Source organism: Bos indicus x Bos taurus, chromosome 21 (genome assembly GCF_003369695.1).
Source record: "Bos indicus x Bos taurus breed Angus x Brahman F1 hybrid chromosome 21, Bos_hybrid_MaternalHap_v2.0, whole genome shotgun sequence".
Classification (NCBI taxonomy): domain Eukaryota; kingdom Metazoa; phylum Chordata; class Mammalia; order Artiodactyla; family Bovidae; genus Bos; species Bos indicus x Bos taurus.
In genome coordinates this window covers 58,633,010-58,657,697 of record NC_040096.1, presented here as the reverse complement: position 1 = coordinate 58,657,697, position 24,688 = coordinate 58,633,010, and the positions used below count along the sequence as shown (strand labels likewise).

Sequence of the window (24,688 nt, the reverse complement as noted above, 5' to 3'; positions counted from 1 at the left end):
CCAGCACGACTAAGCACAGGCAACAGAGAACAAAAGTTAGAGCTAAAGGAATAGACCCAGTGTGGAGTCAGCTTTGTTCAGTGTTACACACACTGGGCTGAGAGGGACCCCGCCAATCTACTGCAGCCATAGGAGACTGGGATGGAGCCCTTGAAGCCAGCTGGAAGCTGCAGGAGTGAGCTGAGGCAGCATCGTAAGGAGACAGCCAGGTGGAGAAGGAGCAGGAGGGAAGGCAGATGTGAAGGCCAGAGTGGGGACCTGGGCTGGAGTCCTGGAGCCAACAGGTTGGGATCCGAGACTCACGTTTAAGTAGAAGCAGGTCTTTCAGAACCTGGTGTGGGTTATCCACATGGGCTGGCAGGTTGCAGGTGCCAAGTTAACACACACGGAGCCTGGCCCTGGATCCAGGGCGAGGCACCCAGTGGGTCTTAGGAAGTGAGTGTTCTGCGCTGACCAGCCTCTTGGGAGCCCCATGGCGGGGAGACCTGTCTGTCCTTGCAGGTTCTGGGCGGTCTCACTTGGGGCCAGTGAACTGAGCTCTAGACAACAGAGACACAGCTCTCAAGAAATGCAAATTTCAGGATGGGGAACACATGTATACCTGTGGCAGATTCATTTTGATGTTTGGCAAAACTAATACAATTATGTAAAGTTTAAAAATAAAATAAAATTTACAATTAAAAAAAAAAGAAATGCAGATTCTCTTCCCACTTAAGCATTCCAAAGGCCACCAGGCCAGACAGACAGTGTTACTGATGAGTCACGAAACAGCCAGACCCAGAGTCTTGGGTGGGGAGGGGAGGGAATGAATACTGCCTGAGGATAAAGGTAACTGAGGGTCAGTGCCTCAAACTGACCCCAGGGCCAAGCCGTTGGCTCCTCTGGCTGAGGTCTTTGAAGACATGTGGTCCAAGTTCCCATCTGAAAAGCAACAAACTGAGGCTCAAAGAAGAGACACAGTCTTCGCAGGGTCAAAACTGAGTGGCAGGACTGGGAAAAGACTTGGCTTCCTGTTCTGGATTGGTGCTCATTCTTACAGAGTTCCTGCCCTACACCCAACACCTACAGGGCTCTGTAGGTGCCCCGCACCTGCCTGGTGAACAAGAACACAGCACGGACACTTACTGAAGGTCACTGCATCTCAACTTTATTTCTTATGATTCTTTGAAGAATTTGGGGAGGCAGGGGACTTGTGATTTGGGAGACTGACATCCTGATGCCCTGGAGGGTCATTTCCAGAATGGGAGCTCATTTCTGCTTCAGTACTGGGTCCTCCTGGAGGAGCTGTAGGAATCCCACAGCAAGGCCCCCAAAAGTGCCCCAGCAGATCCCAGGAGGATGTTGGATGGTGTGGAAAGTCCAGTTGCCCCTAGGGGAGAGGAGAAGGTTAGAGCACAAGAGGACAGGCAGACCTAGCAGTCCCCGGCAAGACTGTGGGTGTCAGAGACCCCAGGACTGACTGGAGGCCCTAGACACCAACATCCCACCCCTGTTTCCTCCTCTACTTCTGAGACCCCAGGATATCTGCTCAGGGAGGGGCGGCTGCACATGGCTGCCCAAAGAGGAGACATGAACGCCAATGATCAGTCCATCAGTGACAGGACAGACTCTCTGAGAAATGACAGGCTGTCCCTCCCCTTCACAGCACCAGGCTGGGCTCGGGAAGGAGTGGGTACCTAAGCAGGTTTTTTAGGGTTGATGAGGAATGCAGGCCTCCTGAGCGACACACCCCTCGTCCCACCACCCCACACCCAACCAGAAGAGGGAACAGTGACGGGGATACAAAGGATAAGTGGGACACTGAGGACCACGAAGCTGGAAGAAGCCTGTCTGCTTCTTTAGCATCTGGATCAATCTTGTGCTGATTTGTTACCCCTCCCCCGCCTCCTCCCCGGGAGACACTTACCCTTGGACTGGAGGTTGGAGACTAGGCTCCCAGAGGGAACTCCGCCCCCATTGGCTCTTGCAGTTGATGACATCATCTCGGCCGCTAAGGAGGAGCGGGAGATTCCTTTTCTGGTGAAGCCCACGGTGTCCAGCAACTCAGGCACAGCCCTCACGGCCATGACTGTAAGGGCAGAGACACTTCAGGGCTAGCTGCGAGGGACAGGCTCGCCAGACCTCCCTGACACCTTCCCGGGGGGTTGAGGTGAGGGGTCCTCTTCGCTCTTCCTCAGACCACAGGGCCAGAGGCAAGGGAAGGCTGTAGGTGTGGACACAACTGGGTGGACACCCACCCCGACACCCCGTCCTCCTCCAAGAACCTGGAACCCAGGCCTGCTCCTGACTCTGCTTGCCTGTGACCCTGGAAGAGTCAGCAGTCCTCCCTGGGCTTTAGTTCGCCCTTTATGAAATAAAGTTGAAACAAGGAGGGGTCTTCAAATACCCCCTTTTGGTGGGAACTGGTGTCTTTCGTGCAAGCACAGGCCCAGAGTATGAGGACAGAACTGCTCTTCTGAAAAGCTGCTGGGTGGAAGCTTCTGTCCTCTGCCCTGAGGCCACCGGTGAGCATCCCCCCAGGGTCTCTACATCTCCAGACAGTGCAGGCATAGGACCTTCTGCAGCCAGGAACCTTCTGTGTCTGTACCGTCCACACGGCGGACACATGTGGCCACTGAGCACTTGAGACTGTGGCTGGTATGACAGAAATGTTTCATTTTCTTTAATTTTGGCCACCGTGTGGGAGGACCCTGGCCAGAGGCCCAGCAGGAAACCGCTAGGCTTGCTGGATGACTAGAGGGTCGTAGGCAGAGCAGTTCTGAGTAATCCACACAACTCAGCTCACACACTCCTGACAGCCATTTGGAAGGGCCCCTGGCACTGCTTTCTGGGGAGGAATCATGGGTTCAGACAGATCTACCAACTTGCCTGGATCCCAGTCTGCACTTGGGAGAAGCTGAGATTGGAAGTGGTTGTTATGAATGAGTTTCCTTCAGTTCCTTCTCAGCTAGGTTCTTGTTACCTCAAGAATTCAACCTCTGTTCCCTGTCCACCCCACCCCTACCCACCCAGGTCTTGGGGCTGAAGGCAATCTTGGACTTGCTCCCAGGAGCCCAGGGACAGGGGCAGATGGGTCCTTGAGCTTCTTCCCAAGGAGACTTACCTCCTCCAATTACAGCAGCTGCAGTCATGCCTGGAGACAGAAAGAACCCCTGTGAGTGCCCAACAATGGACTTCCACTGAGTCTCTGCTGCTGTCCCAGTGGGAAGGGTTTCCTGGAGTTGGGATCACAGGAGACAGAAGCCTTGTGTGTCTCTCTCTGCTTTTACAGAGAAGTCTGATTTTCCAGAAATCAGAGGAGGATGGACAAGAGTCCAGAGCTCTGTGATGCTCCAGATGGGGAGAGGAATCTGCCTTGAAAAGGTTTCATGCTGCTCTTTGAACTTAACACATTTTGGTATCATTAAAAAAAAAAAAATCAAGAAAAGCATGCTACTTTTTTGCAATGGAATATATTTGACTGTTCTGTCTGTTCATCTTCCAGACACCCTGTGCCCATCCCAGGCTACAGCTGGAGTGGAAGCCCCCCATCCTCTAGGGCTCAGCCTACTTGTGACTTTCTGCAGGAAGCACCCCTTATTCCCCCATTAGAAGGCACCATGCTTCCTCTGCATGTCCTGCCTTGAGGCTGGAGCCCCTGGCTACACTGGACAGAGCACGCCTGGACCAGACTGAGTTGCTCAGAGCTCTTGGGTCTGGCAGGGACTAGGGATTTTGGACACCTGGGACAGTTCCAGAGATTTCAGGATCTGCAAGAGTGAGCTCAGATAGCTCTCCATGAAAAAGAGTCTCAGTCCCAGGCAAGGGAAAGAAGTTGGAAAAGCAGTCTCCATCCCCCAGTCATTTCTGGAAGGTTGTAGCTCGTGGCTCACCAACATCTCTCTCCATCAGGACCCCTGACCTGTCTTGAGGGTTTCCATTTCTGCACAGACGATGTTTTCAACGAACTGATCTTACAGTTCTCACCTCCTCACTTTCAAGAATCTTGGATCCTATGCCACATACACCCAAGGTCATACCCTAGGCCAGGGGTTCCCAACCCCGATACTGGTCCCTGGCCTGTTAGGAACCCAGTCGCACAACAGGGGCTGAGTGGCAGGTGAGCCACCGAAGCTTCATCTGCATGTACAGCCGCTCCCCCTCGCTCGTATTAACGCTTGAGCTCCACCTCCTGTCAGATCAGCGGCAGCATTAGATTCTCGTAGGAGCTTGAACCCTACCGTGAACTGTGCTTGTGATAGATTGATGTCGCCCACTCCTTATGAGAGTCTAATGCCTGATGCTCTGAGTTGCAGCTGAGATGGTGATGGTCGGACTGGGGAGCAGCTGCAAATACAGATGATCACTAACAGAAAGGTTTGACTGCACAGGGACCATAATAAATGAATACCTTGCAGACTCATATCAAAACCTTACTAGTGAGTGGCAAGTGACAAGCTGCATCTGGTGGCAGGCTTTCAGTCAGAATCCGACACTTATTTTAGTGCCCACATGTCCCACTCACTATTTTCTTTACCACTTCCATCCTTGCCTCTTTCCTGCACTGTGCACTTGTTTTAGTCACAGTTTTGGTAAGCCCACAAGCTAACCCTTGACAAAATAAGTAAAAAAAAAAAAATTTTTAAGCAAATGTCGCTGAAGGGTTTCTTTGAAAATGGAGAAAGACCCAATGATGAGACTGTAGAAGACTCTAAGATGGCCAACGAAGAGAAAGCTACGTTCAAAAGAAAATACCAAGACTGCTAAAGTACAAGTTCATTGCAGCAGGTGATTCACGTTCTCCAATCCTGCTTTGTGTAACACGTGGGACCAGCTACCCAATGAAGCTTTGAAACCTTTAAAACTGCTTTGCCGCATGGAGACCAAGCACCCTGCATTAAAAGACAAGCCTTTGCGGTTTTTCAAAATTTAAAAAAAAAATGTGAACATGAAGAACGGAAGCAATTATCAAAGGCCTTCACTTTATCAAATGTATCTGCACTGAGAGCATCATTCTTAGTGGTTAACTGCATTGCTAAATCTAAGAAACTGTTTACTATTGGTGAAGAATTGATCCTGCCTGCTGCTAACGTCATTTGTCATGAACTTTTAGGAGATGCTGAAGTTCAAAAGCTGGCATGTGTTCCTCTTTAGGAGAGGCTGAAGTTCAAAAGCTGGCATGTGAAACAGCAGACATGTTGAGGCCAATTGTTAGAAAGGATTAATGAGTCACCGTGGTATGCAATTGGAGAAGGCGATGGCGACCCACTCCAGTACTCTTGCCTGGAGAATCCCATGGGCGGAGGGGCTGCAGTGCATGGGGTCGCTACGAGTCGGACACGACTGAGCAACTTCACTTTCACTCTTCACTTTCCTGCATTGGAGAAGGACATGGCAACCCACTCCAGTGTTCTTGCCTGGAGAATCCCAGGGACGGAGGAGCCTGGTGGGCTGCCGTCTACGGGGTCGCAGAGAGTCCGACACGACTGAAGCAACTTAGCAGCAGCAGCAATAGCAGTGGTATGCAATCCAGGTTGGTGAATCTACCGATGTTGACCACAAGGCAACTTTACTTGTTTTTGTGCGATATATTCTCCAGGAGGATGTGCACGGGGATGTTTTACGTGCCCTTTCCTTGCCAAGCAAAACCACAGCTTCAAAACTATTCAAGTCTCTGAATGACTGCATATCAGGAAACCTGAACTGGTCATTTTGCATTGCTATATGCACGGACGGAGTGCGTGCCATGACTGGATGGAATTCTGGTTTTCACTATATTGATCAAAGTGGTCACCTCTGAATGTGAGTCTACACACTGTCATCCACAGAGAAATGCTCACCCACTGAAAAATGTCACCTGAACTTAACGTTTTGCAGGAAGTGATGAAAATTATCAACCACATTAAAGTACATGCCCTTAACTCATGTCTGTTCATGCAGCTCTGTGAGGAAATGGATGCAGAGCACAAATGTCTTCTCTTACACACAGAAATGAGACAGCTTTCTAAAAGTAGATCACTGGCCAGCAGTTTTGAGTTGTGAGAGCTGCTCCAGGGATTTCTTTTAGAAAAGCAGTCACCACTGGCAGCATATTTCAGTGACACAGAAGGTGTCGAAAAACATCCTTACTTGTGTGATGTATTCAACTTGCTCAGTCAACTCAGTCTGACACTTCAGGGGAGAATGTCAACTGTTCAAGTCACCAGGTCAAGTGGCTGCATTTAGAGCCAAACTGGAATTATGCAGGCAATGAATGAACACTGGGAATTTTGACATGTTTCAAATATTAGCAGAGATTTGGAAAGAGACTCGGTCAGGGTCGTCTTTCTCCAAACTGGTGCATGATCCACTTATTTCAGCTTTCAAAAGAGTTTGACCATTACTTCTCAACCACAGAAGACCCCTGAACTGGGAAGGAATGGATCCCTGACCCATTTGTAAATAATCCAGGTAAACTGACTTTGTGCCTGCTAGAAGAGGATCAACTGCTTGAGATCACAAATAACAGTGGCCTTGAAAGTATGTTTGCTGCTGCTGCTGCTGCTAAGTCACGTCAGTCTTGTCTGACTCTGTGCGACCCCATAGAAGGCGGCCCAACAGGCTCCTCTGTCCCTGGGATTCTCCAGGCAAGAACACTGGAGTGGGTTGCCATTTCCTTATTCAATGCATGAAAGTGAAAAGTGAAAGTGAAGTCGTTCAGTTGTGCCCGACTCTTAGCGACCCCATGGACTGTAGCCTACCAGGCTCCTCCGTCCATGGGATTCTCCAGGCAAGAGTACTGGAGTGGGGTGCCATTGCCTTCTCCGAAAGTATGTTTGAGATGATTTCAAATCTCCATATGTTCTAGATTAAAATCAAGGCAGAATAGCTTGAGATTGCCACAAAAGCACTGAAAAGCCTGCTTCTGTTTCCGACAGCCTATCTTTGTGAAGCAGGGTTTTCTGCAGTAACAGTAACCAAAAGGAGATGACGGGTAGACTGGACGTAAGTAAGACACTTCAGGTATTATTGTCTCCTGTCACCCTCAGATGGGACCATCTAGTTGCAGGAAAACATGCTCAGGGCTCCCATTGATTCTGCATTATGGTGAGTTGTACAATGATTTCATTATATATCTCAATCCAATAATAATATGAATAAAGTGCATGATAAATACAATGTGCTTGAATCATCCCCAAACCATCCTCCCGCTCCGTGCCTGTATCTTCCCTGAAACTGGTCCTGGCCCCAAAAAGGTTGGGGACTAGGGCCCTAGCCCAAGCTCACCACTATGGGAACAACTACCCATTCGAGTGTTCGAGTTAAATCTCACTTAATGAAACTTAAAACTCAGTTCCTGAATTGCATGGACCACTGCTCAAGTGCTCAATAGTTGCATCTGGCTAGTGTGATCTACCATACTGGATCACGCAGGGAACACGCTTACCATCACAGAGGGCACTACCAGAGAGTGCTGCCCTAGACCCATCACCAGCGAAAAATCCCTCTCTCTATGATCAATGACCAGCGCTCCCGTGGAGACTCTCACCTCCTCCTCTTACAGATTCTGACTCTAACACAGCCTTCAACATTTCAGCAAACGCAATGAGATTTTCAATCTCTGTTCAGGCACACCTCGGCGATACTGTCGATCAGGTTACAGATCACCAAAGTAAAGGGAATATCATGTGAACTTTTTGGTTTTCAGTGCATATAAAAATTATGTCTATATACAAGTTATATTTATGCATAACTAGACTATACCCTAGTCTGCTAAGGGTGTGACAGCCTTATGTCTAAAAAGACAATGTGCATACCTTAAAAATACTTCATTGCTAAAAATGTGAACCTCCACCTGCCAACTCTTAAGTTGTTACAAATCTTCAACTTACAAAGCGCGTGCCTGTGTTAGTTTCCTGAGGCTGCAGTAAGGAATTACCAGGAACTGTGCTAATTCTCTCATGTTTTCTCCCAGTCAGAGATCCAAGATCAAGGTGTAAAGAGAGCCAGGCTTTTTCTGAAGGCTCTAGGGGAGGATCCTTCCTTATCTCTCTAGCATCATTGTCTAGCTGTTGGTGACAAACTCTGACTTGTGGCCGCATCTCTCCAATCTGTTTCTGGCTCTACCACTGCCATCCTAGTTACCATCACCTCTTGTAGTCCCAGATCAGGGAAGGGGACAATACAGAGGATGTTGGCCACTGGGTACAGGGAAGAAGAATGAAGGTGTTAAATCCCCTCTTTGCCCCCTGTGGCCCATAAGTTAAAGTCCACCTGTTCCATGAGCATGAGGGGGTCCCTGCATGATCAGGCTTCTGCTTAGATACTAGGGAACGAATAGAAGCCACCTGCCTGCCTCCTGATGTTCAATCTTTTGCTGGCCAAATCCAGGCACATTTTTAAGGACTCTGCCATCCAACACATCTTCCAGAACCTGCTCTGAGCACGCGTTCCCAGTCTTCCTTGGCCACCTTCACCTATAGACTCCTAAGTGTGAATTAGTTGTGCTCCTGCTGCCATAAAATTTCCCACAAGGCAATATGATTCTCTGGAATCTCTGCTGGAATTTGAGTTCTTTCAGGTCAAGGGCCAAGCTGCATTCACTGCTGCTTTCTCCTGTGCCAGGCACAGGCTTGGGATCAAGGAGGCACCGAAGGAGGAGTTCAGAGAAAGAAGTACTAATCCAAAGTGCACCTTTGGGCATCCTAAGTCATGCTATGGTCTGAATGTTTGTGTCCCCAAAAAATGATATATTGGAACCTAATGCCCAATATGATGATGTTAGGAGGTGGCCCTATGGGAGCTGATTAAGACTTGCAGGCAGAGCCCTCCTAATTGAGATCAATTTCCTTATAAAAGAGATCCAAGAGAGTTCCTCTTTTCCTCCCAACCTGGGAGGTTAATGCGAAAAGATGGTTGTTCTAGGATGTAAGCTGTCATCACACACAGAGTGCACTGCTGCCTAGATCATGATTTCCCAGCCTCCAGAACTGTGGAAAATAAGTTTCTGGTTTTTTAAGCCATCGGATTTACCGCATTTAGTTATAGCAGCCCTAATTCACTAAGATAGAGTACAATCAACAGAGTGAAAAGGCAACCTACAGAATGGTAGAAAATATTGGCAAAGCATGTATCTGTTTAGAGGTTCATATTCAGGACATAGTATAAAGAATTCCTCCAACAACAGAAAACTTGATTTAAAATCATTTGATTTAAAAATGGGCAAATGTGCAGCGCAACTGGAGAAAGCCCACATGCAGCAATGAAGGCGCAGTGCAGATAAAAAAAATAAAGAAAATATGGGCAAAGAATCAGAATAGACATTTCCCTAAAGATATTCAAATGGCCAACAAGAATAGAAAATATACTTAATATCAGTAACCATTAGGAAATTCAAATCAAAACTGCAACGAGATATCACACCACACCCATCAGGAAAGCCACTATATAAAAAAAAACAAAAATGGAAAATAACAAATGTTGGTGAGGATGTGGAGAAACTGGAACATTTGTGCACTGTTGGTAGGAATATAAAATGGTGCAACAAACATGGAAAACAGTGTGACAGTTCCTGAAAAAATTAAAAATAGAAAATCATATAACCTAGCAATCCCATTTCTGGATATAGATCCAAAGAAATTGAAAACAGGGTCTTAAAGAGATATTTGCACCCTACATTCATAGCAGCAGTGATCACAGTTGCCAAGAGGAAGCAAACTAAGTGTCGATGAATGGATGAATGGATCATTACCAAGTAGTATAGATGCCCGAGAGGATATCATTCAACTTTAAATAGGAACTTCTGACATATGAGGAACCTGGGGAACCTTATGCTAACTAAAATAGACCTGTCAGAAAATAACAGATGCTGTATGGTTCCAGTCACATGGAAATTAGATTAGATTAGTTGAGCAAAGAGACAGCAGGAGCTGTGGTTGCCAGGAAGTGGCAGGAGGAAAACAATAGTTAATGTCTAATTGAGTTTCAGTATGAGGAGATGAAAAGAGTTCTGCAGATGGGAGGCACAGTAACACGAATATGGTTACCACTGTTCAAGAGCCGACTCACTGGAAACGACCCTGACGCTGTGAAAGATTGAGGGCAGGAGGAGAAGGGAGTGACAGAGGATGAGATGTTGGCTGGCATTACCGACTCAATGAACATGAGTTTGAGCAAACTCTGGGAGATAGTGAAGGACAGTGAAGCCTGGCGTGCTGCAGTCCATGGGACTGCAGAGTCAGACACGACTTAGTGACCGAACAACAAAGAACAACAATTCAGTGTATGCTAACAAATGGTCGTGTTTGTTAGTCACTCAGTCCAGTCCACTCTTTCTGACTGCATGAATTGTAGCCCTGCCCATGGAGTTCTCCAGGCAGGGATACTGGAGCGGGCAGCCGCTCCCTTCTTCAGGGGATCTTCCCAACCCATGGATCGAATCGAGGTCTCCCGCATTGCAGACAGATTCTTTAACATATAAGCCACCAGGGAAGCCCAGTTGTTTTGGTAAATTTCATGCTATGTGTATTCTGAAAGGACTTTAAAAAAACTCTGTGACTTTTGCTGCCGTGGCCCTAGGATGGCCCCACATTAGAGGTGAATCTGCTCTTGGAGGGTGTGTTCTGGGAGGACATTAGTGACCTGGCCCTGGGGCATCAAGGGAGGAGCACAAATAGAGAAATGAAACTTACCTGCCTTGGGTGCTGGGGGGCAAAAGGAAATCATGGGCAGTGACCTTTAACTGGCAAAGAGCCATGCCCGAGCCTGTGCCACGTGGCTGTCAGGCATCTAACCTGAGCAGCACCTCTGCCCCACCTAATTGGAAGTGACCTGGTTCTGAGAGACCCCTGAGAGTGACCTCACCCTACCCCTGAGCTTAAAAACAAACCTATAAAGGCCCAGAGAGGGCAAGTGACTGGCTCTGGGTCACTCAGCAAGTCAGAGGCAGAGCTAAACCCTGAAGTGCGGTCCCTCTGATTCTAGAGCATCATTTATTTCATCTCCTATGTACATTGTGGCTTTTTTCTGACAGTGTGTCAGAGAGATTCCATCAGGAAGACTGTCCTTACACTGACAACTTAGCAGGTTGAGCTGAGCAGTGGGTGTGAGGTGAGGATCCATGGATTGGTGCTCAGAGATAGCTTACCTGCATAACGGTAGAAATTGGGTGGGTCTCTGGGGTCAGAGCCAAAGTCATCTGGTCCCTGATGTGGCCCCTGTGGTGCCTTCCCAGGAGAAGAGCCATAGGAGTCCTGATTGGTTGACTGGAAAGGTTCTTCTTCCTCTGGAAGAAAGAAATAATGGGGGAGCACACAGCGGGGCAGGCAGCTGGGGAACAGACCCCACACAGCCCCCTCCACCCTTTCCTGAAGACCCCAGAATCTCTGATGTAGGGAGGGGACCTCAGAGGAAGCTGAGCTGAGAGGTGTCAAGGGTGCTTGGAGGTGAACCAGGGAGAAGCCCAGCACCAGTGGAGAGCTGGGGGTCCTGACTACACAGAGCAGGAGGCTGAAGCCCAGGGGAAAGAGACTTGATGGGCACCAGGTCAGAACCCAGACCCCTGCTGCCCACATCCAGGAACCCCAATCTCCGGGCCACCCTCCCTCTGGAGATTTCCCAAGGGCACTCACCTTCTGACAGCAATTCTGGCAGGAGGGGGCCCAAGGCATCGCCTTCCCCACTCTCTATGGCTCTAGCTGACATCCTGGAGGCAGTGTGGGAGCACTGGTTCTGGATGCAAGGACACCACTGTCTTTCTGAGAAACAGAGTGTGAAGTAAAAACTGCTCTGCCTGATTTCAGGCTTTGCTGATAGCTCAGATGGTAAAGAATCGGCCTGCAATGCAGGAGACCTGGGTTCGATTCCTGAGTTAGGAAGATCCCCTGGAGAAGAGAAAGGCTAGCCCCTCCAGCATGCCGGCCTGGAGAATTCCATGGACTGTATAGTCCTTGGGGTCACAAAGAGTCGGACATGACTGAGCGACTTTCAGGAGGGCATCTGTCTTCCGTTCCAGCCCTGCCCTCTGTCCCACTGCAGCCTGTGGACCACTTCCAGCCCACCCCCTTAATCTGCTCAGACCACAGTTTTGAAGTTAATAATGACTTTGCTTGGCTCCCTGATCTCCAGAATCCTGGCCACCTCTAACACCCCATCTCTGTCCCCTGCTCACTGCCCAGCTGGTCTAAGTTCCAGGGCTTCATAGTAACCTGGGTCAAGACAAGACCAGAGGTTCCCAACACCCCATGGTAAAGGTGGGATCAAGCCCCCTCCACACATTCAGCTCTGGTCGCAGGGTCAGCAGTCCTGATAGAAGTGGAGAGGGAGGCTGAGAGTGGAGTCCCTTTGCTCCCTCCCCTCCCCACCTCCCAGGCCCCCGCTTACCTTGCTTAGTATTATTGGGAATCAAAGAGTAGTGTGTGAAGCCCGGCCCAAAGTGAGGCTGTTGAGAACTCCAGCAGGCTAAATAGTCCCTCCCTGGATTACCTCTGACCTCAAGAGTCCAAGAGGGAAGTGAGTCACCCTCATTCCCGGCTTGGTGCCACGTAGACCTCACATTTGCATGTTAATGGGAGGATGAGGGGCTGAGCTTCCCTCCCAGATTCCCCTTCTTGGATACGTGAGGAATCCCTAGTCCACCTTTTTATAAAACTTACCTGCAATTCTTGTGAACTATATTTTCCCTTCCCTCCACCATTTGTAGGTTTATGGTACAAAATATTTTTCCTTGGCTGACAAATGGCACAGAGCCCTAATCTCATATCTGTAATAACTGAGGAGGCAGAGCAGGTTGATGGTCAAAGCATCATTTCTAACCAGTGCCTGGGGAGGAATCTTAAGTTGCGACTAAGGGAGTGAAATACCCTTGATGTGCCTTACTTTAGTGACACACTGGCATTCACAGAATTGGTGGTATTATTACATTTACTTCTTTTTGTCCCTTGATGTATGGAAGTGTTAGTTGCTCCATCATGTCTGACTCTCTGTGATCCCGCCAGGCTCCTCTGTCCATGAAAGTCTCCAAGAGTACTGGAGTGGGTTCCCTATTTCCAGGGGATCTACCTGACACAGGAATTGAACTGGTGTCTCCTGCATTGCAGGCAGATTATTTACCAGCTGAGCTACCAGGGAAGCCCCCTAAGACATATATATATATATGTTCCTTATTATTATATGACATATGTAAATATTATATATTTTATATGTGTATATATTTTACTTATTTTACATTATCTGCTAAAAGGAAATGAAAGCTGAACGCCAAAGAATTGATGCTTTTGAACTGTGGTTTTGGAGAAGACTCTTGAGAGTCCCTTGGACTGCAAGGAGATCCAACCAGTCCATTCTGAAGGAGATCAGCCCTTGGATTTCTTTGGAAGGAATGATGCTAAAGCTGAAACTCCAGTACTTTGGCCACCTCATGCGAAGAGTTGACTCATTGGAAAAGACTCTGATGATGGGAGGGATTGGGGGCAGGAGGAGAAGGGGACGACAGAGGGTGAGATGGTTGGATGGCATCACTGACTCGATGGACGTGAGTCTGAGTGAACTCCGGGAGTTGGTGATGGACAGGGAGGCCTGGCATGCTGCGATTCATGGGGTCGCAAAGAGTCGGACAGAACTGAGCGACTGAACTGAACTGAACTGAAGACAGAATAGCAAATTAGTTGTTTTACCCTTAATTTTGTTTTACTATTTTTGTTATGCAAAGCAAGACCCAATGCAGGTCCAGCTGCTTCCAAAGTGAGGTCTTGGAATGGCTCTTATTTGCTCCCTCCTAACGCTTGTCTCTTCCCTGCCCATCTCATGCCTACCCCGCCTAGAGACTTGAGGGTCACCTGATGCAGACCAGGCTTGTTGCCCCAGAGTCCTAGTGCCCAGCAACAGGTGGGTGATTAAGAACTGATGAGACTCAGTTCTTCTCATCCAGTGGTGAATGTTTTGGAGTTTCAGCATCAGTCCTTCCAATGAATATTCAGGACTGATTTCCTTGAGGATTGACTGGTTTGGTCTCCTTGCAATCCAAGGGACTCTCAAAAGTCATCTCCAACACCCAGTTCCAAAGCATCAATTCTTCAGTGCTTAGCTTTTTTTATAGCCCAACTCTCACATCCATCAGAGAAGGCAATGGCACCCCACTCCAGTACTCTTGCCTGGAAAATCCCATGGATGGAGGAGCCTGGTAGGCTGCAGTCCATGGGGTCGAGAAGAGTCAGACACGACTGAGCGACTTCACTTTCACTTTTCCCTTTCATGCATTGGAGAAGGAAGTGGCAACCCACTCCAGTGTTCTTGGCTGGAGAATCCCAGGGACAGGGGAGCCTGATGGGCTGCCGTCTATGGGGTCACACATGACTGAAGTGACTTAGCAGCAGCAGCAGCTCACATCCGTACATGACTATTGAAAAACCTGTTTGACTAGATGGACCATTGTCAGCAAAGTAATGTCTCTGCTTTTTCATATGCTGTCTAGGTTGGTCATAGCTTTTTTTCCAAGGAGCAAGCGTCTTTGAATTTCATGGCTGCAGTCACCATCTGCAATGATTTTGGAGCCTCAGAAAATAAAGTCTGTTACTGTTTCCATTGGTTCCCCACCTATTTGCCAAGAAGAGATGGGACCAGATGCCATGACCTTAGATTTTTGAATGTTGAGTCCTAAGCCAGCTTTTTCACTCTCCTCTTTCATTTTCATCAAGAGGCTCTTTAGTTCCTCCTCAATTTCTACCATAAGGGTGGTGTGAGCTGCATATCTGAGGTTACTGGTATTTCTCCCAACAATCTTGATTCCAGCTTGTGTTTCATCTAGGCTGGCATTTCACATGGGGTACTCAGCATATGAGTTAAATAAGCAAGGTGACATCCAGGAGCACTACAGATACATTGAAAGGGCATGGAGAATATGGTAATCGAGGTGGTATGGTAAATGACCCTTAATGACATCATCTGTGTGCGTGCCTTCCACCCCCATCCCCCACCGCCACGAAGTCTACACCTGTTACAGAATCTAAGCTCATATTGCTTGCCACATGACAGGGCAAGAAATTGAGAGAAAAATTGTTTGGGCAATGAATAGAGACTTTATTCAAAATGCCAGGAGACTGAGAAGATGGTAGACCAGTGTTCCCAAGAACTCTCTTCGCAGGGCTGCAATTCAGTCTTCTCTGATAATGAAAGAATGGTGTAACTGGTTACTGGAACCTTCTTGATGCCCTTCTTCTTGCAGCTATCCAGGTAGGTCTGGTCACAAGGTTCCGATGTTGTTGTTTGCTTGCTCAGGCGTGTCTGACTTTTTGTGACTCCATGGACTGTAGCCCGGTAGATTCCTCTGTCCGTGGCATTTCCCAGGTAGAAACATCCAGTTACACAAATGTTATTCTCTGTCCTGTATCTTTGTAAATTTATTTTTTAATTGAACGATAATTGCTTTACAGAATTTTGTTGTTTTCTGTCAAATCTCAGCATGAATCAGCCATAGGTATACATATATCCTCTCCCTTTGAACCTCCCTCCCATCTCCTGCCCCATCCCACTCCTCTAGGTTGATACTGAGCCCCTGATTCAGTTTCCTGAGCCATACAGCAAATTCCCGTTGGCTGTCTACTTTACATATGGTAATGTAAGTTTCCATGTTACTCTTTCCATACATCTCACCCTCTCTGCCCCTTCCCCATGTCCATAAGTCTATTCTCTATGTTTCTTTCTCCACTGCTGCCCTGTAAATAAATTCTTCAGTACCATTTTTCTAGATTCCATATATATGCATTAGAACACGATATTTATCTTCCTCTTTCTGACTTACTTCACTCTGTATAATAGGTCTTAGGTTCATCCAGTTCATTAGAACTGACACAAATGCATTCCTTTTTATGGCTGAGTAATATTTCATTGTGTATATGTACCAGGTTTCTTTATCCATTCATCTGTCAATGGACATCTAGGTTGCTTCCATGTTCTAGCTATTGTAAATAGCGCGGCAATGAACAATGGGATACATGTGTCTTTTTCAATTTTGGTTTCCTCAGGGTATATGCCTAGGAGTGGGATTGCTGGGTCACATGGTGCTTTTATTCCTAGCTTTTTAAGGCATCTCCATACCGTCTTCCATAGCGGCTGTACTATGGTTACGTTGCCACCAACGCTGCAGGAGCGTTCCCTTTTCTCCACATCGTTTCCAGCATTTACTGCTTTTAGGCTCTTTGATGATGGCCATGCTGACTGGTGCGAGGTGACATTTCACTGTAGTTGTGATTCGCATTTCTCTAATAACGAGCGATCCTGAGCATCCTTTCCTGCGTTTGTTAGCCATCAGTGTGTCTTCTTTGGAGAAATGTCTGTTTAGGTCTTTTTCCCACTTTGATTGGGTTGTTTGTTTCTCTGGCACTGAGTTGTATGAGCTGCTTGTATCTTTTGGAAATTAATCCTTTGTCAGTTGTTTCATTTCCCATTATTTTCTCCCATTCTGAGGGTTGTCTTTTCACCTCCCGTCTAGTTTCCTCTGCTGTGCAAAAGCTTTGAAGTGTAATCAGCTCCCAGTTGTCTACCTTTGTTTTTATTTCTATAACCTTGGGAAACTTTTGCTAATTGAAATAAATCAGTCAGAAAGAGAAAAATACATCATGATTCCATTTACTTGGAAATTAGTTTAATTTGGTCAGATTCACAGAGGCAGAAAGGACTGTGGCTGCCAGGAGCTGGGGGCAGGAGGAAAAGGGTAGTTAATGACTAATGCTTACAGAAGTTCAGGTTGTGGGGTGGGGAAAGGAGTTCTGGAGATCGGGGGTACAAAATGTGAACATAGTAAACACTGTTCGATGCACACTCACAAAGGTCATGTTGGTATTTAAGGCTATGTGCATTCTGCCATGATTCATTTTTAAAGCATGTGCCTTTGGTGCCCTGGCCCTGGGCTGGCCCTGTCTTAGAGGTGACACTGCCCTCGGAGGGTGTGTCTTTGGAGGACATTATTGACCAGGCCCCGTGGTATCAAGGGAGGAGCACAAATGGAGAAATGAAACTTACCTGCCTTGGGTGCTGGGGGCAACAGGGCAGGCGTGGCAAGAAGCTGTGCCAGCCGGCTGACCAGGAGCCAGAGCAGCCTCTGGGTCCTACCTAATTGGAGATGACCTGGATCTGGGAAACCCTTAAGAGTGACCTCATCCTACCCCTGTGAGGTCAGAGGTGGCTCCTCTCTCTGTTCTCTATGGTTTTAGCTGTCATCTTGGTGGCAGTGTGGAAACAGGATGCACAGCCAAGGACACCTCTATCTTTCTCACAGACAGAGTTAGAAGATCAGAAGTGCTCTCCTGATTTATGAAGGACTAGGGGGCGGGCACCTCTCTACTGCCCCAGCCCTGCTCTCTGTGCTATGACAGTCTGTGGGCTACTTCCACCCACCCTGCTAATGTGCTCAGAAAACAGTTTTGAAGTTAGTGATGACTTTGCTTGACTCCCTGACCTTCAGAATCCTGTCTACCTCTTAACACCCCATCTCTGTCCGATGCTCACTGCCCACCCAGTCGAAGTCTTAGGGTTCAGAGCACCCAGGTTCGGGACAAAACCCGAGGCTCCCAAAGTCACGTGGTAAAGGTGGGCTCGAGCCCCCTCCCCACACTAACCTCTGGTCACAATGACCACAGCCCTGGATGCTGTGGGTGGAGTCCTGTGCTCCCTCCTCTCCCGCACTGCCCAGGTCCCTGTTTATCCTGGTTGGTAAGTGTCTGGGAAGGAAGAGCAGTGTGGCAAGTTCTGCATGGAGTGAGTATGCGGCCTCTAAGCAGCTGAATAGTTCCACCATGGATGAGATCTAACCCCGAGAGTCCAAGGAGGAAGTGAGTCAGTCTCTTTCCAGCTGTGGTTTCTCCCCTACTTTGCTAGTGGAACAATGAGGGCCATGGGCTGGTCTTGGGCAGAGCATGACTTTCCCTCTCAGAATACTCTTCTTGCATATGTTTGAAATACACAGTCCTCCATTCTAATAAACTCACCGGGCTTCCCTGCTGGTCCAGCATTGAAGAGTGCAACTTGCAGGACAGTGGACACAATTCGATCCCTGCTCCTGGAAGATCCCACATGCCATGGATCTACTAAGCCCGAGCACCCCGACTACTGAGCCCTCACGCCTACATCCGTGCTCTGCTAAAGAGAAGGCACTGCCATGAGAATCCTGCCCACAACTCTTGCTGCTCTGAAGAGTAGCCCCTGTTTCTGCAACTAGAGAAAGCACGTGCACAGCAACAAAGACCCAGCACAGCCAAAAGTAACTAAATAAATAAAATGCTAAATAAACATTCACCTGCAATTCTCAGGAACTTTATTTTCCCTGTTCCCCATGATTGGCAAGTTTACAGTCGAAACATTTTTCCCTTGGTTGACATATGGCACAGAGCCCTAATCTCATATCTGTAATAACCGAGGAGGCAGTGCAGGTTGGCGGTTAAGAGCAGGATCTCTGACCAGTGCCTGGGTTGGAATCCTTACCTGTGACCTTCGGGGAGTGATTTACCCTTGGTGTGCCTTAGTTTGGTGGCACACAGGCACGTACACATTAGGTGCTATGACTACATTTGCTTCTTTCTGTCCCTTAGCCCCAGTGGAATAAGTCTCATGAAAAGTGTACATTTGTCAGTCTCCTTCTCCTGGGGCTGGAGCTCAGTAAATATGATTTGAATGACAGAATGAATATGGACAAGAAAGGGGAAAGTGACAGTGAGTGTGAAGTTGGGCTGGGGTGGGAGGACAAGGGGCAGGAAATGAAAGAAAGGGCAGAATCAGGGGTGGAAGAGGGCACTGCTTGGGACAGGTGACTGTCCTGGGAATGGGGGCCTTGTCCCTCCTTCCAGAGGAGGACAGGAGGGACCAGAGGCAGGGCGCTGTCTGTCCCCCACCCCCACCCCTGCTTAAGCTTTAGGACAACAGCTCCAAACATTTCAGCAAATCCTGCTGCAGTTTCCCTGAGACACTGCAAGATGCTGTCCATGGGGCTAAGAGCAGAGAGTTTGCAGGAGTCGGAGAAGGCAATGGCACCCCACTCCAGTACTCTTGCCTGGAAAATCCCATGGACGGAGGAATCTGGTGGGGTGCAGTCCATGGGGTCGCTAAGAGTCGGATACGACTGAGCGACTTCACTTTCACTTTTCACTTTCATGCATTGGAGAAGGAAATGGCAATCCACCCAGTGTTCTTGCCTGGAGACTCCTGGGGACGGGGGAGCCTGGTGGGCTGCCGTCCATGGCGTCGCACAGAGTCGGACACGACTGAAGCGACTCAGCAGCAGCAGCACCTTGTTGTCACTTGGTATTGGCTCCACTTTCCTGGAAAATTCAGGGCATGAGAGACACCTGCCACCTACAGAAGCAGGCAGATTCGTTTCTCTGAATTTCCTGTCACTGGATGGTAGCTAGAGGAAATTAAACTAGACGAAATTAAAAGATGCTTACTCCTTGGAAGGAAAGTTATGACCAACCTAGACAGCATATTAAAAAGCAGAGACATTATTTTGTCAACAAAGGTCCGTCTAGTCAAGGCTATGGTTTTTCCAGTGGTCATGTATGGATGTAAGAGTTGGACTGTAAAGAAAGCTGAGCACCGAAGAACTGATGCTTTTGAACTGTGGTGTTGGAGAAGACTCTTGAGAGTCCCTTGGGCTGCAAGATCCAACCAGTCCATCCTAAAGGAGATCAGTTCTGGGTGTTCATTGGAAGGACTGGTGTTGAAGCGGAGACTCCAATATTTTGGCCACCTGATGCAAAGAGCTGACTCATTGGAAAAGACCCTGATGTTGGGAAAGACTGAGGGCAGGAGGAGAAGGGGACGACAGAGGATGAGGTGGTTAGATGGCATCACCGACTCAATGGACATAAGTTTGGTACACTCCGGGAGTTGGTGATGGACAGGGAGGCCTGGCGTGCTGTGGTTCATGGGGTCGCAAAGAGTCGAACACGACTGAGCGACTGAACTGAACTGAACCGAGATGGTAGCTAGAAAGACACCTCATGGAACAGAAAAGACTGGTGCCTTCAGAGTACATGTGACATTACAAACTCGTGAACACGGGTAAGAGAGAAGTGATCTACTGAGGGGAAAGGAAAACAAAACCTTTGCATTATTAGAATTCCCAAAGAGAGTGCTTACGGAATAATATTTTTAAAGTCTTTAACAAGGAAGTCAGGGCACTTCCCTGGTGGTTCAGTGGTTAAGAATCTGCCCTGCAGTGGAAAGGACACAGGTTTGACCCCTGGTCAGGGAATTAAAATCCCACATGTCAAGGAGCAACTAAGCCCAAGTGCCAGAACTACTGAGCTCTTGGGCCTCAACTCGAGAGTCTGTGTGCTTCCAGTAAATGTCCACCCGGAATAACAAAGACCTGAGCAGCACAGCTAAGACCCAACGCTGCCAAATAAACAAATAAATATTAAAAAAAAAAAAGAAAAGAAACTCAGCCTTGGGAGTTCCTGGAGATCCAGAGATTAGGACACTGTCCTTCCACTGTAGGGGACACAGGTTCCATTCCTTGTCCGGGAGAAAAGATTCAGCATGCTGAGATGTGGCAAAAAAAAAAAAAAAAGTCAGCCTAGAAAAGGTGATTCTTAAAGAGAGAATTGTTTACTACCAATGAATATTTGAGAAGACATTCAATCTTGCTGAGAGTAAAAATAATTTTTTAAAAAAGTAGCTCTGTGTGTGTGTGTGTGTGTGTGTGTGTGTTCCATGAATCATTCAGTTAGAATTTGGCTGCAGATATCAGGACTCACTCCAGCTAACTGAAGCAGAATGTGTTTTTACACAAGGAGTTCCATGCCTATAAAAGCACCCCAGGATTGGAGAAGAAGGTTCAGGGTTGAGTCTCCGGGAATGAACACCCCACCCTCTAGAGGAATACTGAAGGACTGGGCACCGAGCATGCTGGGACTGCTGCCGTGATCAGGAACCAGAGACACTGGGAAGCCACTCTGGGACCAAACTGCCTTGTATGTCATGTCTGCAGATACAACCATGCATCTCAGTCAGGTGAGAGCTGGATTCTGACTCCACTGCTGCTGCAGAAGACCTAGTCCTCGCTACTGTGCTTGGCAGCAAAGCAGCAGCCCTGTCTTCCTGCCTAACACAAGATCCAGTGCCTTTGCAGAACCGGTGTCGCCAGAGAATCTGGGGAATATGGTCATTACTCTTGTCCTGGGGGTCACAGCAGGGGTGAAGCAGAACGGAGTGAGGACGACCCCCACAGTTGCTCCAGAGATAGTAAATCAAAACACCCAGTGCTGGCTCAGGGCAAGGAAAGCTGAATGCTCACGCCTTGCTGGGTGGGATGTGCTCTGATACCTAGGTCACAACCGGCAACACAGAAATGTGTAATAACAGCTGTCACTCCACTCGATTCAGAAATAGTCTTTCTGGGAATTCATTGTAAGAAAAGAGTCAGATATGTGCACAAAAATATCTGTACGTGATTGATTTTCATGGTGTTATTCAGGACAGCAAACCTTTAAAACAAGACGAAATCAAGGACTCATAATTTTATGCCCCTGAGTAACAGACATCTATGTGGCCACTGATGCTAGTGTCAAAGACCAGTTCACCATTCAGTGAAAGAAGCCTGGGAGAGTTGAACAATAAAGAAAGCTGAGCTCCGAAGAATTGATGCTTTTGAACTGTGGTGTTGGAGGAGACTCTTGAGAGTCCCATGGACTGCAAGGAGATCCAACCAGTCCATCCAAAGGAAATGAGTCCTGAATATTCAATGGAAGGACTGATGCTGAAGCTGAAACTCCAATACTTTGGCCACCTGATGTGAAGCACTGACTCGTTGGAAAAGACCCTGATGCTGGGAAAGATTGAAGGCGGGAGGAGAAGGGGATGACAGAGGGTGAGATGGTTGGGTGGCATCACCAACATGAGTTTGAGTAAGCTCCAGGAGTTGGTGATGGACAGGGAGGCCTGGTGTGCTGCAGTCTATGGGGTTCCAAAGAGTTGGACGTGACTGAGCGACTGAACTGAATTAAACTGAAAGAAGCCTGAGTTCAGGGACCCTCACTTGCACTGGTTCTGTCCAGGAGAATCCCTGAGAACAATTCTGCAGTATGCTAGCATTGCTATCATTCAGTTCAGTTCAGTCGCTCAGTCGTGTCCCACTCTTTGTGACCCCATGAATTGCAGCACGCCAGGCCTCCCTGTCCATCACCAACTCCCAGAGTTCACCAAACTCTTGTCCATCAAGTTGGTGATGCCATCCAGCCATCTCATCCTCTGTCGTCCCCTTCTCCTCCTGCCCCCAATCCCTCCCAGCATCAGAGTCTTTTCCAATGAGTCAACTCTTTGCATGAGGTGGCCAAAGTACTGGAGTTTCAGCTGTAGCATCATTCCTTCCAAAGAAAGCCCAGGACTGATCTCCTTCAGAATGGACTGGTTGGATCTCCTTGCAGTCCAAGGGACTCTCAAGAGTCTTCTCCAACACCACAGTTCAACAGCATCAATTCTTCAGCGCTCAGCTTTCTTCACAGTCCAACTCTCACATCCATACATGACCACTGGAAAAACCATGGTCTTGACTAGACGGACCTTTGTTGGCAAAGTAATGTCTCTGCTTTTGAATATGCTATCTAGGTTGGTCATAACTTTCCTTCCAAGGAGTAAGCGTCTTTTAATTTCATGGCTGCAATAACCATCTGCAGTGATTTTGGAGCCCCCTAAAATAAAGTCTGACACTGTTTCCACTGTTTCCCCATGTATTTCCCATGAAGTGATGGGACCAGATGCCATGATCTTCGTTTTCTGAATGTTGAGCTTTAAGCCAACCTTTTCACTCTCCTCTTTCACTTTCATCAAGAGGCTTTTTAGTTCCTCTTCACTTTCTGCCATAAGGATGGTGTCATATGCATATCTGAGGTTACTGATATTTCTCCCGGCAATCTTGATTCAAGCTTGTGCTTCTTCCAGCCCAGCGTTTCTCATAATGTACTCTGCATAGAAGTTAAATAGGCAGGATGGCAATATACAACCTTGACGTACTCTTCTTCTTATTTGGAACCAGTCTGTTGTTCCATATCCAGTTCTAACTGTTGCTTCCTGACCTGCATATAGGTTTCTCAAGAGGCAGATCAGGTAGTCTGGTGTTCCCATCTCTTTCTGAATTTTCCACAGGTTATTGTGATCCACACAGTCAAAGGCTTTGGCATAGTCAATAAAGCAGAAATAGATGTTTTTCTAGAACTCTCTTGCTTTTTCATGGTCAAGCAGATGTTGGCAATTTGATCTCTGCTTCCTCTGCCTTTACTAAAACCAGCTTGAACATCTGGAAGTTCACGGTTCAAGTATTGCTGAAGCCTGGCTTGGAGAATTTTGAGCATTACTTTACTAGCATGTGAGATGAGTGCAATTGTGCGGTAGTTTGAGCATTCTTTGGCATTGCCTTTCTTTGGGATTGGAATGAAAACTGACCTTTTCCAGTCCTGTGACCACTGCTGAGTTTTCCAAATTGGCTGGCATATTGAGTGCAGCACTTTCACAGCATTATCTTCCAGGATTTGAAATAGCTCAACTGGAATTCCATCACCTCCACTAGCTTTGTTCATAGTGATGCTTTCTAAGGCCCACATGACTTTACATTCCAGGATGTCTGGCTCTAGCTGAGTGATCACACCATCGTGATTATCTAGGTCGTGAAGATCTTTTTTGTACAGTTCTTCTGTGTATTCTTGCCACCTCTTCTTAATATCTTCTGCTTTTGATAAAGGACCATTTCTGTCCTTTATCGAGCCCATCTTTGCATGAAATGTTCCCTTGGTATCTCTTCAAGAGAGATCTCTAATCTTTCCCATTCTGTTGTTTTCCTCTATTTCTTTGCATTGATCGCTGAGGAAGACTTTCTTATCTCTCCTTGCTGTTCTTTGAAACTTTGCATTTAGATGCTTGTATCTTTCCTTTTCTCCTTTGCATTTTGCTTCTCTTATTTTCACAACTATTTGTAAGGCCTCCCCAGACAACCATTTCACTTTTTTGCATTTCTTTTCCATGGGGATGGTCTTGATCCCTGTTTCCTATACAATGTCATGAACCTCCATCCATAGTTCATCAGGCACTCTATCTATCAGATCTAGGCCCTTAAATCTATTTCTCACTTCCACTGTACAATCATAAGGGATTTGATTTAGGTCATATCTGATTCCCTAAAGATCCAAATGGCTAACAGGCATATAAAAAGATCCTTGAATTCAGTCAACATTAGGGAAATGTAAATCAAAACCATGAGATACCACTTCACATCCATCAGGATAGTTACTACTAAGAAAACAAAAAAACATAAAATAACAAGTCTTGGTTAGAATGTGGAGGAGGTAGCACTCCAGCTGAGAGGTTCGTAGGAATGTAAAATGCTACAAGAGTTATGGAGAACAGTATGGCAGTTCCTGAAAAAATTAAAATAGAAAATCATATGATCCAGCAAGCCAATTCCTGGATATAGTTTTAAAGGAATGGAAAACAGGGTCTGAAGATATATTTGCACCCCATGTTCAGAGCAGCATTTTTCACATTTGCCGAGAAGTGCAAGCAATCTAAGTCTCCATCAACGGATAAATGAGTCATAAACATGTGGTAGATACACACAAGAGAATACCATTCTGGCTTTAGAGGAAGTTATGACATATGGGTGAACCTAGGGAACATTATGCTAAGTAAAACAAACCAGTCAGAAAAATACAAATACTGTATGATTCCACTGATATGGAAATCAGATTAC

The 24,688-nt window shown here is 47.2% G+C and overlaps 1 protein-coding gene across 2 annotated transcripts; it reads right to left on the bottom strand.

Annotated features, from left to right (window-relative positions):
- Positions 1 to 1,125: 1,125 nt before the first annotated feature.
- LOC113879532 (interferon alpha-inducible protein 27-like protein 2) lies at positions 1,126 to 12,446 on the bottom strand. Of its 2 annotated transcripts, none has more exons than XM_027521118.1 (6): positions 12,340 to 12,446; positions 11,589 to 11,714; positions 11,105 to 11,242; positions 3,104 to 3,133; positions 1,907 to 2,068; positions 1,126 to 1,369 (listed from the first exon to the last, which is right to left on the bottom strand). In XM_027521118.1, exons 2-6 carry the CDS (start codon positions 11,659 to 11,661, stop codon positions 1,260 to 1,262), a joined length of 513 nt encoding a protein of 170 aa, XP_027376919.1. In that variant the 5' UTR covers positions 11,662 to 11,714; positions 12,340 to 12,446; the 3' UTR covers positions 1,126 to 1,259. The 2 variants fall into 2 exon arrangements, with proteins under 2 accessions (XP_027376919.1, XP_027376920.1); XM_027521119.1 differs by having other exon boundaries at positions 11,589 to 11,710; positions 12,340 to 12,445.
- Positions 12,447 to 24,688: the final 12,242 nt, after the last annotated feature.

Excerpts from the sequence above, each read along its gene's own strand:
- LOC113879532 (XM_027521118.1), bottom strand. The coding sequence starts at position 11,661 with ATGTCAGCTAGAGCCATAGAGAGTGGGGAAGGCGATGCCTTGGGCCCC. Across the intron at positions 2,069-3,103 it reads AGCTGCTGTAATTGGAGGAG|TCATGGCCGTGAGGGCTGTG; the intron begins GTAAGTCTCCTT and ends CTGCCCTTACAG. Across the intron at positions 1,370-1,906 it reads CTCCAACCTCCAGTCCAAGG|GGGCAACTGGACTTTCCACA; the intron begins GTAAGTGTCTCC and ends CCTCTCCCCTAG.